The sequence below is a fragment of the Marmota marmota genome, unplaced genomic scaffold, assembly GCF_001458135.2.
Source record: "Marmota marmota marmota unplaced genomic scaffold, marMar, whole genome shotgun sequence".
In the NCBI taxonomy this organism is placed as follows: Eukaryota; Metazoa; Chordata; class Mammalia; order Rodentia; family Sciuridae; genus Marmota; species Marmota marmota.
Genome location: NW_025999925.1, coordinates 14,069,288 through 14,085,265, shown reverse-complemented (window position 1 = coordinate 14,085,265; position 15,978 = coordinate 14,069,288). Strand labels below are relative to the sequence as shown.

At 34.0% G+C, this 15,978-nt stretch overlaps 2 protein-coding genes across 4 annotated transcripts in view; one reads left to right on the top strand and one right to left on the bottom strand.

The window, feature by feature from the left end:
* The first annotated feature begins 3,376 nt into the window (after window positions 1-3,376).
* Window positions 3,377-15,978, top strand: part of Ccnh (cyclin H) — a 16,942-nt gene continuing 4,340 nt past the window's right edge. The window contains exons 1-6 of one of the 3 annotated variants that reach the window (XM_015497875.2): window positions 3,377-3,513; window positions 4,946-5,068; window positions 6,858-6,931; window positions 8,197-8,407; window positions 10,362-10,525; window positions 13,696-13,766. In XM_015497875.2, the coding sequence (XP_015353361.1) occupies window positions 4,988-5,068; window positions 6,858-6,931; window positions 8,197-8,407; window positions 10,362-10,525; window positions 13,696-13,766 (601 nt within the window). In that variant the 5' untranslated portion in view covers window positions 3,377-3,513; window positions 4,946-4,987. Of the gene's footprint in view, window positions 3,707-4,634; window positions 4,658-4,945; window positions 5,069-6,857; window positions 6,932-8,196; window positions 8,408-10,361; window positions 10,526-13,695; window positions 13,767-15,978 lie in introns of those variants that run through there. The other 2 variants (XM_015497874.2, XM_048800252.1) reach the window with 2 other exon arrangements.
* The window catches only part of Rasa1 (RAS p21 protein activator 1), a 109,874-nt gene continuing 104,140 nt past the window's right edge, over window positions 10,245-15,978 (bottom strand). The window contains exon 26 of the mRNA XM_048800251.1: window positions 10,245-10,643. The gene's annotated coding sequence lies outside the window, so the exon portion shown is untranslated. The remainder of the gene's footprint in view (window positions 10,644-15,978) is intronic.

Below are 15,978 nucleotides of genomic sequence, written 5' to 3'. Positions count from 1 at the left end.
TGCTATAGGAAACTTTTTTTTCAGATGTATCCTGACAACTGGGAATAAAAGTATAATATCATTTTAGAGCCAATGTTAATTGTGTGTTTGAGAATTGTGAAGGGATTCAGGTTTTAGAAAACTAATTGCAAAGGTTTATTTAAAATGTCAAAAACCCAGTCAGTAGCTGAAAGGTTAGGGTTTCATGTCAGATTTTAAAATAAGAAGGATATTGTTTTGTGATCATAGATGTAGTTTATTTTCTCCTGTACACCTTTTTTCCTTTTCATTCCTACTCTACCTGAAAAATGTGATCAATGTTAATTTTTACACTTTTTTTTCTTTGTGGCCCTGAAACAGAAACTATATGGACATAAATATGCTAATGTGTTTGGGAAATAAGAAGTAATTAACCAAGCCACTGAATGAGACATTTTATTTAACTCAAAATATTATTGGTCATCCCCTGCCCTCTACTTATATTTTCTTTTCATACAAGTTCTTCCTATGTCACTCAGATTGGTCTTGAACTGGCAATCTCCTGCCTCAGCCTCTCCAGTAGCTGGCCTTATGGGCATACACCTCTGTGCCCAGTTCTCCCTTACCCTCCTAATTCCCATTTTCTTCCTTTACTCTGAGCATCAGGAAATCTGAGTTTTTTACTTTCATTGTTTCCAAAATATTAAGATAACTAGAGTAGAGTCTGAAAAAGAGGAAAGACTGTCTTTAAGCAAGTCTGTGTTGGCCAGTAGATGACACTTGCTCTGCATAGCCTGACCTCTGCAACCTAGGGATTAGATGTAATACTTGCAGTCAAAATATTAAGAATCTGACTAAAAATAATACTGGAACATATTTTAAGAACTGAAGCGCAAAGACATTGTGTTTACTTTTTAAAAGTCGATGAAATGTTTCTTGTTAAGATTTCACTGTTGGGTAGTGTGTAATGAAATAGCAATATTTTCATTGTCAAGTTGTGAATTTCTATATTACTTTTCAGGAAGACTAGATTCTGCTTTTTTTTATTTGTTCCAGCCATTTCCATTTAGTAGCAGCGAAATTTAGTAGCAGTGACTTAAAGGTAATAGGTGAGGAGTAGAGGGTAAAGGGGAATTGGCCATGTATTGACAATTATTGAAATATGTTTCTCTATGTTCTTTATTTTCTTTAGAAATAAATTAATTAAACATAATAGGAGTGAAATACTAGATGCTTTTTTCTTGAAGTAGACACAGCAATAGATAAAGGCACCAAATTCTTCTGCTGTAAAAGTACCAAACAAACCAGTGTTCAACCAGTTCAACAAGAAAATGTCATTCAGGCCAACTGACTAATGCACCATCTAGCTTGCTTTTTTTTCTTCTTTCTTTTAATATTTTTTTTTAGTTGTTGATAAACCTTTATTTTATTTATTTAATGTGGTGTCTCACACACACCAGGCAAGTGCCCTATTGCTGAGGCCCAGCCCCAGCCTTGTGGCCTGCTTTAATAAGAATAAATCATATATAAGCCTTAATGTATGACATCAAAAACAACTTTATTCTATAGATGGTTTGTTCAGATACAGCCTAATCTCCATGCTACCTGAAAAAATATGGTCAATGTTAATTTTCATTGACTAATATTTGTTAAACTTTACAAATATAGTTAGAGCAGTGATACAAGCTTTTCCATATTTATCTTCCTAAACGAACTATGACATTGACATTCACCAATTTTATTCACATAACTATGGAAGTCATATTCTGCTAATTCCCCCAAATGCCCCTTTTCATTTGCCTTGGCATAAGACTAAGGTGTTGTCAAATATCTTTCAAAAAAAAAAAAAAAAGAGAGAGAGAATTGATTCGATATACATAGCTGTCATGAGTCTAATTTCATAAGTTCATTTATTTAGATCACTTCTTTTTCTGCCCATCTTTTGTGCCTTTCATTTTTTTTTCTTCTTTTAAAATTATTCTTTCTCCATTAGGCCACATTTTAGGTTGTCCACAATTTGTTGGATTTGTTACTTGCCATGTCCTTTTTAGTGTCAACTTATTTTCTCATTCTTTCAATTTTCTTAGCCAATTTACTAGTCCATATTATCAACAATGTTTGAGAAGTATATGTATCTCCAAATTTACCAATCACAAACGGTATAAATTTGAGGAGTACAAATAACTGTGACAAACTTTACTCATAACTACATCCAACAAAAAGTTCTCCCTTTCTTAATCCTCTAACTACATTTTCACAGAGGGCAGCATTACATCATCTTGCCATCTTGCCTCGCTGTATGGCTCTAGGTTTTGTCATTTTTATCTGTTTTTTAGTCCCTTATTAGGAAAACTTCTTGCTATAGGGAAAATCCATCTTTCTTGTATATTTGAATACACTTGATATACAGGAGATACACAGGATACCCAATACACAGGAGATAAGGTAGCCCAAGTGGGACAAAAGTCAAAACTAGTAAAGACTTTCGGAATCGTTATAAATTTTATATCTCAAATGCATTTTTAAAAGTCATAATAAAATGTAAATCTTTTAAGCATTAATGATAGCTTATAATGCTAAGATTCTCTAGAAGCAATAATGAAGATGGGACTCTCAATAAAACACTAAAACTACCATACACTTTGACTTCAAAGATAGAAATGGGGAGAGGATTGGCTAATAATCAACAGAAAGGTAAGGGGGAAAGTACAGGTCCACCTTAGCAGCAGAACACTAAGGACCAGTCACGTCCACTGTTTTTAGTTTTCCAACCATGTTCCATTCCCAGAGATTTCTCCTAGTGGTCCAAGAATTCTTCCTTCCTTGGCTGCCACACCCATCTTTAAAAGAGCTGGGAGTGGGGCTGTGGTTGTGGCTCAGCAATAGAATGCTTGCCTAGCGCGTGTGAGGCCCTGGGTTCGATCCTCAGCAGCACATAAAAATAAATAAATAAAGGTATTGTGTCCAACTACAACTAAAAAGTAAATATTAAGAGAGAGAGAGAGAGAGAGAGAGAGAGAGAGAGAGCGCTGGGAATGCTTCTGTCTTAGGACCTTTACAGTTCTCACTCCCCTCAACTCCTCCACATCCCTCCAGATAACCAATAGGCCTGCTACTTTCTTAACTCTTTCAAACTTTTGCTCAAATGTAATTTTCCCTCTAAGGTCAATATTTAAACATTGACACTCTCCAAGCTTTTTCCCACTTCTTATTACCTAATGTGAATTTATGTCAACCTACTCCAACCAATTTACTACATCCCATTTGGACACCCTTGCCTGTTTCTTTAAATCCTGTCTGAAAGGGGAGGGGTTAAGGGGAGGAGCTAAGTTAAGGACTCACAGACCAGAGCAACCGGCTCCTTAGGCTCCGCCCACCTGTGTCATCAGCTGCCGGCCGAAGAACACCGAAGACACTCCCCTCTTAGACGGCTCGGGAAACGCCTCTGTCAGCAGGCTCAGCACGTGGTGGTGACGTCAGCGCGCCCGCGCCAGCCGTCCTGACGCCCCAGGCTTCCGCGGGATCCTGCTGGAGTCACGTCTGCTTCACACTAAGGTGTTGGTGTGATTATTATTATTATTATTATTTTTTTGTCCAGACCTTCCTTCTGGGCCTGGTCCTGGACGCTAAGATGTACCACAACAGCAGCCAAAAGAGACATTGGACTTTCGCCAGTGAGGAGCAGCTGGCGCGTCTGCGGGCCGACGCTAATCGCAAATTCAAATGCAAAGTGGTGGCAAACGGGAAGGTGAGGTCTCTGGCGGCCACCCGCTCTGCCCCGGCCTCAAAACTTTGAGCAGTTACGGAGCTCTTTGGGCTTCCAACGCAACCTCTCACACCCGCTTCCGCCTCCGCCTCCGCGGTGCGGAGTGTGTTTATCCAATAAGTAGGCGAGCGTTGTGCCAGGCTCGGTGGGTACGGGGACTAGCAACGCAGTCCCCACAGTAGAGAGGCAGGCTGACTACGTCTTTGTAAAATGGCGAAGAACAGACCATAGATGCTGAGGCAGTGGAGGATAAGAGCCTTTTACTTGTCAGAGATGTCGGGGAAAGCTTTTCCCAGTAGTTGATGGGAAGAAGATGGGAAAAGAACATGCGCCACAAACAGCCGCATTAGTAGAGTGGAAAATCAAAAGCTGCATGGCAGGTGCATGGAATGTTTGAGGACATTTGGCTGAAACTGAGTACCTGTGCAGCAATAGCCTAAATAGGCAAGAAATTTTTAAGCCCAAGTAAGGACTTTGAAATTTATACAGAAACTTTGGAGAACTTTTGAAAGATTTTAAATGAGAGGGTAATCATATCAGGTCCTCGTTATAGAAAGAGCCCTCTGGCAACCTGGAGGTGGATTTCTTGAGGGAGTAAGACAGGAGACCTTCAAACCATTTGACTGAAGATGTTTTGCAATGTGACCTCCTAGCCAACTCCCTGTACAGCTCTCAGCCTCCTTTTTAATCTCTCTTACAAGTCCCCCTACCCATTCCATGCCTCCAAGCCTGTTGCTATTGAGCTCCTTTTACACTTAACTGATTTCATATTTTAGTACTTGTATTACTTTGTTAGGGATGGCTTTAAAAAAAAATCTCTAAGAACTGGGAACTAAAATCATAGAAATTTACTGAGATATTTGCTGTTTTTAATCTCAATTCATGTGACAGTGATTGACAAAGGATGCTGAAAACTTTCCATCCATGAAAAAGGTGTGTCTTCTTTTGAATTTACAATTAATGACATTAAACCTGCAAACATATACTGTATCATGATTGTTTATGTATTCATGAAGCAACGTCCAGCTTACATGTGAAATGGTATAGTTTTAGTTCATCGGTATTTTTATAAAGATATTTTGTGCTATGCTTAGCAAATCTATAAAGAGAATGGTGGGTGGCATATTTTCCTTTGTTGCAGTTATAAACCTAATTTAATCTGAACAGAAGACAGTTTTACAGTTAATTCACTGAATTTATATTGTAATTTCTGCTCTAAAGGTTCTTCCAAATGATCCAGTCTTTCTTGAACCTCACGAAGAAATGACACTCTGCAAATACTATGAAAAAAGATTACTAGAATTCTGTTCAGTGTTTAAGCCTGCAATGCCAAGGTCTGTTGTGGTAAGTTATTATAGTAATGAAGTATGATGTCCTTTACCTGGCTTATGAAATCTGACCTTTTCTAAATTTCTAAATTCCCTATTCCCTCTAATCTGAAAAAATTCATCTTAGGTTGTATTTGTTTAGTTTTTATCATATCTTTCAATAAAACCCTTAAATTATGAGTTTCTGCATCATATCTTTCAAAGTATTTCAAATCTTATAGAATTTTGAGGTCTGGGTAAGCCATAATATCCTTATTTTATAGAGAAAGAAAAAGATACATTTTCTCTCCAGGTTCTCAACTAGTGAACAATAGAATTCGGAACAAAGATTAGTACTTTTCAATTCTATCACACTCAATATATGATTGGAATAATGCATTGGAATAATGCAATAGTTAGTAATCATGTCCCAGTTGAAACTCATGCCATAAATTTTTTAAAACCTTCATTAGTAGAAGCTGGGGATTTATCTTTGATTTAGAAATTGTCTTCTGGTTGTTTCGTAGATACAGTTCTGAGATCCCTGTTTGTTTTTGATGGGGAAGACAATGGTAAGGAGAAATAGGTAGCTTATATTAAAAAGCAGAATGATAAAGACAAAAGCCAGAGTGGAAGAGTGTATAAAACATTTTTACCTTGCTTATTATCTCACGGGGTTTGTTGTGAAGCTCAAATACAAAAGTCAATATATATTAAGTGTTAAAGTTATGACCCAGTATAGAATCTCTCGTTAGGTGTCTTCATTTTTATAGTTGAAAAAAAATTGAAGTATATTAAAATATAAGTTCAAAAATATTTGTTATTTCTTAACTCACAGATCTTTATCTGAGATATTAAAGATTCACAAAGAATTTTAGAATACTTTATTAGTTTCTATCTTGAAATTTGGCTCTTTGCTGTTAAAGGAGTATAAAATGAAGTAGTTGGTATAAGTGATTTTAGGATGAAGAAGCAATCCTTAAATTAACTTATGTAGAATTTGTCTTTATGCAACATGTTTATGACTGGTGAAGAATTTTTTATATAAAATGACAAAATTTTTAAAAAAATATTTGAAATGAATATTCTTTTTTTCTGTCATAATGTAGATTAAATGGTTATTTCAGTAGTTCTAGCCAAATAACATGTTTGTTAAAAATATAGACAGCTCTTCGTTGAATTCAGCCCTGTTCATTATTAGCTATCTGAATAAATCACTTAACCTGGTTGATTCTCAGTTTCTTTTTCTGTAGACATAGTAATACTTCACCAAGTTGTTGTAAGGATTAAAATAGAATGATAGTTTTGTGCTTGGCACAGAGTGGGACACATTCAGTAAATAGTAGATGCTGCTTTTACAGTTCATTTCAGCAGCAGTGATCACAGTTATATCTCAGATCTCCTATGTCATATCTTATTGGATTAGTGGATTGAGAGCAGGTTTATTGTACCAACTATGATTTTCTGTTAGGACTTTTCCAACATTGGTTAGTTAATTTGTGACCATTTGTATTTTTCTGACTCTAGACTTTTTTGAACTCCTTAGTTCTAAAATAAATATATATGTTTTAAAATCCAGTGACCATAAGGATTACTTAGAAGGCTTGCTGTCAGATGGCCAAAGGGTGGGAAAGAATCTTCTAACTATGAAATTTTCATATTACTTAATCACAATTTATTTTGATTAAAGGAAAATTAGCAGTTATTGATATTTGTCTGGAGAGCATTTTCAGAGAAACCTTTGCACAAATAAGTTCTTTTTCCCAAAATTTATCATGTATCATGTACCAATAGAGCCTGATATGTCTATTTTTTTTTAACCTTAGGGTACAGCTTGCATGTATTTCAAGCGTTTTTATCTAAATAACTCTGTAATGGAATATCACCCACGGATAATAATGTGAGTATAAGTTTGTTATTTTCATTAAAGACCTTTATACTGTGTGAATATTTGTGTGTGAGGTGTGTGTATATGTAAGAGACGGGGGATGGGGCAGAGGGACTAGGGAATTTCTCACTAAGGCAATTTAGATTGGCATTCATGTTTCATATTCAGAATTTAAAATCCTTATTTACTTTTATCTCCTATAATATAGATGGCATCTGAACTTGTCCAAATTCACATTATTTTTCTCAAACTATTTCCTTAATACTGCTTTTTTTTTTTTTTTTTAGTGACACTTTTGTTCTTTCAGTTGCTAAGCTGAGAATCATTTGTGGTGATGCCTTGCTGTCCCCACCCATTCAGTCTACAGATCTTGTAACTTCATTTTAACTTTAGTTAAACAGAGGTCTGTTTTGTTTCTGCTTTGCTAAGCATGGTGCTCTTTAATGAAGATAAAAATAGTATGAGACTCAAGACTTTAAAATCACATTGTTCCTACTTATTTTCTCTTTTTCATTCCCATTCCTACCTGTCAACCTCAGGTCTTTGATCCTTTGGAACTTCCAAAAGCTCTCTGCAGGAGCTTTCTTCTGGTTTTTGACTCTGAACTCATATAGTCACCACTTGAATTTTATAGGTTTGCTCATGAACTCATCATCCACTACTCGGATGACTTCAGAAATTTCTACTGATGGCCTTCTGAAATGTTCTTTTATTTTTATTTTTTTAATACCTTTATTAATTTTTTTTATATTGTGCTAAGGATTGAACCCAGGGCCTCAAACGTGCTAGGCAAGCACTATACCTCTGAGCCACAACCCCAGCCCTGAAATGTTCTTTTAACTTAAATCTTTTTTCCATAGTCATATGGTACATACATATATACTGTTCTCTTTTTTAACTCCATAGTCATATGGTACATACATGTATACTGTTCTGGTTTTTAACTCTTTTATCTACATTTCATGATACAAACTACTGTTCTTTCTCAATTATTTTTTTTCCAGATTTGAGGTTGAACTATTTGAAACTACCATTGAGTCAATGGCCGAATGCCATGGCAATATTAGATCAATCTGATTTTATAGTTTGTCTTATGAATGCTAATGGATAGAAGTTGAAGAGGAACTCCCCCTCCCCCCCACTAATTTTCTGCAATATTTAACGTAATGACTTGTGAATATTAGGCAATTTTAGAAAGTACTTTTAGAACTAAAACATTTAGCTATTTCTCAAAAGTATATGCATGCACCTTCACTCTCCCTTATTTTTTCTTGTAGGCTTACTTGTGCATTTTTGGCTTGCAAAGTAGATGAATTCAATGTGTCTAGTCCTCAGTTTGTTGGGAACCTTCGGGAGAGTCCTCTTGGACAGGAGAAGGCACTGGAACAGATTTTGGAATATGAGCTACTCCTTATACAACAGCTTAATTTTCATCTTATTGTTCACAATCCTTATAGACCGTTTGAGGGCTTCCTCATTGATATAAAGGTAACTTATTATATGAAGTAAACTAGTGAGTATACTACTTCCTATTCTTTTAAAGAATCTAAAATTTTATAACCTTTAATAATCCTGAATTTCTCTCTTCTTGTGTGTCAGTGTAAATAATATGAGGAACTAAGTAACTCTTTCAATAGTAGGTTTGTTTATACCAGCATCACCAGAAAGTAGTGCATCATGCTATGACTTTATAACAGCTGTGAAATGACTAAATGATAAGAATTTTCAGCTCCATAATAATATTCTGAGACCATAATCATATATGTGGTTTATCACTGAAGGAATTGTTATGTAGCACATAACTGAATATGTAATTTGAATTAAACAGTTGCTCTTTGAAGTGGAAAAAGGATTGAGAAAATGTGGTAACTGGTAGAAACAGAAGAAATGCTTTTGTTTTGTGGAAGAGACTAATACATGTTTCAATACTAATCTAGGGAACTAATAGTGAGAGAAAGATTAAAGGAAAAATGGAAAGTATATAGCTCAAGTTTCTCTTTTGGAGCAAGGAAGAAGGGGTTGGCCTGGGATGCAAGGAAGAATTAGCATTGGAAGGAATGATAGCCCTTCCTTTTAACAAAAGGAAAAGAAAGTATGGATGAGGATATTGTTAGGCCTGGGGATTTGGTAATGGCAGGAAATAGTGCCTTTCTTTGTTAAGAGCAAAAATAATTTTCTGAGAATGATCGAGTTTCTGAGAATTATCAAAGACATTGAGACAGATGGAAATGTTGACCATACTCACTGAAAAATTGGAAAAAAAGTTTTCTATGAAAATATTATCTCTGCTTGGTAGTGTAAAGAAACTTAACATAGTCATTAAACATGAATTTTTAGTAACATTATCAGACTTCTAGCTGTATGTTTTTTTTGGTACTACCCAGAAATCTGGGTATAGTTGCAGAACAGAAGGTTGTTTGCAATCAAATACAGTTGACGTTAAGTAGAAATGTGTTGGCAATCTATTGGAGAAGGGAATTCAGGAAGGAAGTGAGGACTAGAGAACACTGGTAAGTGGGATCAATTACAGGGATGTGTGTGACCAGAGATTCTGAGCAGGGAGACTTGCTGCTAAGTATTAAGCCAGTGTACTGGGGAAAGAACATTAGTGCTCAGAGTAGAGTGTATCATCATATCAGGGCAGGCATCTTGGGATAATGATAGGCCTGTGTGGACTACACAGTTAAAACTCTGGATATTTTGTTTCCAAGTATAGACAGATTTCGTACTGTTTGAGGTCTTGATTATGAAGATCTGTTATTAATAAGAGGGTTTAGGATTTAGAGTTAATCTTAAAGGATATGAGGAATTATCAGGAAATATAAGGTCTTCCATATATCTCGGGCCTATTCTAAAAATAATTCCGTATGTTTTTGGAGACGTCTAGTAGATTCAAGGATCATTAAAGTAAACTTTAGAAGAAATTTCCTATCAAAATATGGTGACATGATTCCTAAATATGGCCTTTTATCTGAATCACCTGGATCACTTGGAAAGTCTACCTGGGAATATGCATTTCTTGGATCTACTTTAAATCTACTTGAATCTCTAGAATCTGAATCTCAGGTGGAAAAGGGTAAAGAGAAGGGATTAGCATAAATTTAAAATAGCATCAAGTGCTACTGTGCTGGGAACTTGATGTTATCTTAAAGCATATATTTCTTACTGAGGTATTCAGAAAAGTTTGAAAATCACTGAGTTAAAGGATAATATCAGAGAAGACATGTTGTTTGATATTCAGAATTTATTGGCTTAAATTTTATTCATTCTACTAGTGCATACAAAACAATCTCATATTAAAAATTCATTTCTTCTTGTGGTATACAGAAAAGGAGTTCTTTAGCATTTGTATTAAACACTTTCTAGTCAATATAAATATTTTTGAATTGTAAGTACTCTATTAAACAGAAATGGTAACATTTTTTGCAAACTTTATTTCTAGACCCGTTATCCCATGCTGGAGAATCCAGAGATTTTGAGGAAAACAGCTGATGACTTTCTTAATAGAATTGCATTGACTGATGCTTATCTTTTATACACACCTTCGCAAATTGCCTTGACTGCCATATTATCTAGTGCCTCCAGGGCTGGGATTGCTATGGAAAGGTATTAATTTGTGTTTTACCTTAGGTCAGATTCAGTCACTTGATTTAATTCTTACTGGAGTTTAAGTTTTTAAGTAAGGTCCACTTGTGATTCTAGTTCTGTATATTCCTTGTAGCCTCTGAAAAAGTTGATGAGGGAAGAAATGAGATCAGTTGCCTTTTAAAGAAGTCTAAGAATTAAGCAAAGTATGGTTGAATTAAGAAAATACATTTATGATTAAAGTAAAACAGGTAATCTTGGAAAGATTGATATACTTATTAGTATATGGAGAATCTATAAGTTTACAAACTGGTAAACAACTTGAATATAGCAAGTGTATTTGCTTTATTTTAATCGTTACTGCTCTGCTATAAAGCATATGTGAAACATGGAATTCAGTAAAGGTTTGTGGAAAGAATAATACTTTAGATGATGTCCAAATAAATTATAATTGAACCATAAATAGTAATAGCTAACAAATAAATTACACACCCACCGAGACCCAGGCTGTATGATAAGCACTTTATGTGAATTAAAATCACTTGATTCTCACAATGGTACTCTGTGTAAAGATTAATTAAATGTTATAGATTATGTCCATGAATGAATTTACCAGTACTCTGGTTATAATTTGTTTAATTGGAGAGGAGGAATAATGATGTAACAGACATATTTGCTTTACTCCAGTTGCTTACCAAATTAGACTATTTTTTTACTTTCTTTATTTTTTTTATTCATGATCTTTAAAATTCTTGTGGCTTTATTCCTAGAAATAGCTGAGGAAGGAAGATAAAACGTTTTAAACTTTAACTGTTTTATATGTTTATGTATCTAGAATTTTGAAGTCCAAATGAGGTGGTAGCAAGCATGAACAAATGTGATTCAGTTATTACCCCACTTAGTAGGAGTATTTATGTTTCCTTGCAGAATAAAGGATTTTGCCTCAGACATCTCTGAGGTATTTCACATATCATAGTATATACCAGGTTACTTTTCTAAAACATGAATAATTCTAAATTTTAAAATACATCTGCATTCAAAATAAGGGATTGTGGGCTTATTTTTTTAAATTTATGGTTTGCTTCTCTGCAAAGAAGAACTAAGCAACTGTCTGTATATAAGTATGTACATTTAATCATAAAATTATTTATACTCCATTTGTTTACTCAGCCATAACATTTATTAACTGCTTTCGAGGTCCTATCGTGAACTGTACTACATTTTAGGAGTGTGAAAATGAACAAGATATAAATCCTTGCCCTACTTAGGAATGATAGCCATGTAAATCGTTGATATTTATGGAGTTTAGGTGTGGAACTTTCATTTTTTTCCCACAATTTAGATAGCCAAAAGTCATTTAATCTGTTGAAGCATCTTATTCAGTGTATACTGCAGGTTTTTTGGGGGGGTGAGATTTTAGTGATGTGGGAGTTATGTAGTGATATTTTTAGTTAAGCATTCTAAGGTCCAGATTACATTTTTAGTTTAGTTATAATTCCAAAGAGAAAAAAATGAAATTGTGGTACCCTGGTTCACTGCAGCTTAAATAGCTTTTATGACTTTCTCAAGGACTGTAGACATTGAGCATTTTTCCCCTATTAGGGAAATACTTCCATTCATCATAAACTTAAAAGTGATTTACAGGCAATCTTTTGGGATGTCAGAATTGCCATTTACATTTATTGGTTAACAGGAAGGCTCTTGTGATATTGTTTACATTTGGGACAGTGCCTCAAATGACTACTCATAGAATGTTATTTTGGGGTTCTCTTTTCAGTGGATATAGAACTTTATTTCACATTTACTGGTTTGATTTGTTAAGTATTCTTATTTGCCTGTGGATTTTTAACAAATTAAATATTAAAAGTCCAACTCAGAATTGAGATTGAGTTTAAAAACTTTCTTAGATTTAAAGAGTCTGGCCAGCTCTCAAAACCAAGTGTATCACTCTTAAGCTTAAAAAATTGAAAGGAGGGGCTGGGGTTGTAGCTGAGTAGTATAGCTCTTGCCTAGCATGTATGAGGCACTGGGTTGGATTTTCAGCACCACATATAAGTAAATAAACTAAAGGTCCATTGACAACAAAAAAAAATGAATAAAAAAAAAGAAATTGAGAGGAGGAGGAATAAAAAGAAACAAAGATGGCAAAAAGAAGGCAAAAGGGAATGACTAGTTATTTTGAATCACTTATGACCAGAAATGCATTAATTGTCAAAAAAGTTATTGATTTCCATATCCAAAATTAGTTCCCATAATAGACAATGAAGATATAATATCAAATTTACAAGATGGTGTTAAACCTTGTAATAAAGTTTAAATAATCTGAATAGCGATAGCAGTTCTTAAAGTGGTTTTTAACTATTTTTCCCAAGGGAAAAACTTTTTTGTATTTACGTTTCAAAGATTTACGCTTTAAGAATCTGTTCACTTAGGCTTTTATCGAACTATAGACCAATTTTGGGTACATTAAACTTCAGACTAAGTAAAAACTTAAACATACAAATCGTATTTTCATACTATTATAGTGATTCTTAGAAAAACATATAATTAGGCTTTGTATCACATTGATGGAAAAGCACTGACACCTTTGATTGGACTTGATACAAATAAGATGTAATAGATTTATAAAGCATGGGGTGATATTGTCATTGGTTTGAATGCCTTTTATTCCTTAGAAGTACAATTATAGGTAACATGATCTTGATATTCAAAGAGAAAATCCTTACTAATGCCAAATTCTAGGTCTATTAGGTAACAAGCTTTATGACTTGGTGAAATACAAGGTCATGATTTGTCCATCCCTATAATTAAAATTCCTTATCCATCAAATGAAGTTAGACTTACAGAAATTCTAAATCAGATAATATAAACATTATAAATATTGATTCTTATTGCTGTTTTCTTACTATTTTCCCTCTGAAAGATTATGCATTATAAAATTTGAATTAGTTAACTTTGAATAGTGAATATTTTTAAGCTCAAATGAGTTGTAATAAATCCTTAAGACTGTAATTGTTATACATTATACTTTTATGGAGTTCAAAGGGTTATATAATATTTAAAAAATATATTAATTTAAAAATTGCTTTTGATAAAGAAATGAACCTAGAAGCAAACCATTTATAATGTCAAGTTTTCTAATATGCTGTATGTTTTCAGTAGATTGAAACTGTTTTTTTTTTCTTTGCCAGTTATTTATCAGAGAGTCTAATGCTGAGAGAAAATAGAACTTGCTTGTCACAGTTACTAGATATAATGAAAAGTAAGTAAAACAGAATACTTTACAAATTGGTCTGTTACAAAGCTGTTTTCTGAATAAATATATGGTATTTAACTTAAGATAGCAGATTTTTGTTTAGATTTACTTATATTGGATTTTTGTATTATAGAAGCATTAAAAATACATTGGTGGAGAACAGATAAAAGGTACATGGAAGGAACTAACTTAAGGATAATGTTTGAATTCAGTGAAGGAACTTAGAAGATCCTTCACCCTCAGCCTCTTGAGTGTTAGAATAACAGGCAGGGACCACCACAACATATATAGGTCTTCAGACATATCAGGAAAAGAAAATCCGATTCAGAAGGGGATTTGTGAGCCAGCAAGATTCTTTTAAAGTATACACAATCATGTGATAGGCACTAAGAAAGATCAAAGGAAACTAACTTATGGATAATGTTTAAATTTAGCATGTCTATTTTGTATATATAAGTCAATTTTAACTAGCTAATATGTCACTTGTTGGTCATTTTGTTAGTTGATAATAACAAAGGCCATGGTTCTTAACTAGGGGTAATTTTTACAATTTCTGGAGATATTTTTGACTGTCACAATTTAGAGGGTAGTAATGGTTAACAGCATCTAATAGGTGGAGGTAAGACTGCTTCTGAACATCCTGCAGTATACAGGAGAGCTCCTGTAGAAAGCAAAAAAAAAAATGGCTTCCCAACAGAGATCCAAGTCCTATTCCCTGGAACCTGTCAATGTTACTTTCTATGGCAAAAAAGAACAAAGATTGTGGGTATTTGTGGATAATTTAACAATCCTGAGATGGTAGCATTGATCTGGATCACTGAGGTGAGGACTAAATGCAGTTACAAAGTTTCTTATGGGAGAAAAGTAGAGAGAAATTTGATACACACAATGTTTAGACAGCAGAGAATTTGAAGATGCTGGTTTTGAAATTTATAGGAATGTGGCCACAAGCCAAAGAATGCTGGCAGCCACTAGAAGTTGGAACAGGCAAGAAATGGATTCCTCATTAGAATCTCCAGAGATAGTTACCCTGCCCATACCTTAATTTTGGCTGAGTGAACCTGATTTCACACTTCTGGGCTACAAAACTTTGAGAGAATATATTTTGGTTATTTAAAAATGCCACATTTATGGTAATTTTAATAGCAGGCTCAGGAAACTAGTCTAGCCCTTTACAGCAAAGAATAATCCAGCCCAATGTGTCATTAGTGCTAGTGTTGAGAAACCCTGTTTTAAAGACTGAGTAGAATCTCTACATAACTGATTGGCATTCCTCTTCATTCTTATTCTTGCCTATCACACACTGATTTTTCACAGCTACTAGACTACTCCTTAGGGTTAAAATTTCTTTTGTTCACAAAATTTTTGTGACTATTATTAATTAAATTTGTAACTAAATGTTGACTAAACCAATAAAATATAAGATTTCAGATCTTGATTTGGGATGACAGTAAATATAAACATTCTTATGTTTACTTTAAAAGTTAGGATGTTTGGGGGCATATAGACTTCATTTCTTATTTCTCCAAAGTGATCTTGAGGGCTAAGGGCTTTTCTCTTTGAGAATGATGGATTTGATCATAAGCTGTAGGTCTTCACTTTTACCACCAGAGGGTTCACTTCCAAAGCTAATTGTTATTTGGCCAGATACCTGGAAGGGAGCCTTAAAGATAAACCACTGTACTCATTTAAAGCTTTGAATTTTATTATTAATTTCTCAGTACCTTTATTTTGTTCCATTTATTTATATAGGAAAAAAATAATTCTCCATAAAATACTGAGTTTGAACAATGTTAAATATTCATGAGTTTAACACAACAAGTATACTGAGTTCTAAGTATTAATTCAGTTGAAAACATTACTTTGTTTGCGTTATGAAATAAATCAGTAATATAGTTACCCATTTGGAGCATGTGGCTGGCTAATAATGAGCCTAGATCTTTGTTTCCCTAACCTTGAAATTTATATTCTTTGATTTACTACACTTGAACAACAAGATCAGCTAGAGGATTTTTTAAAATTTTATTTTATTTTTTTACAGTTATAAAGTTACTAATAGTTTTCTTTTAACCTAAAGGAAGATATGACATGGGTTTATTTATTTATTTATTTGGTGGTAGGGTCACTGGAGATTGATTCCAGGAGTACTGTAACACTGTGTCACTAAGCTACATCGTGATTCCATGCCACCGGCCATATATATATATATATATATATA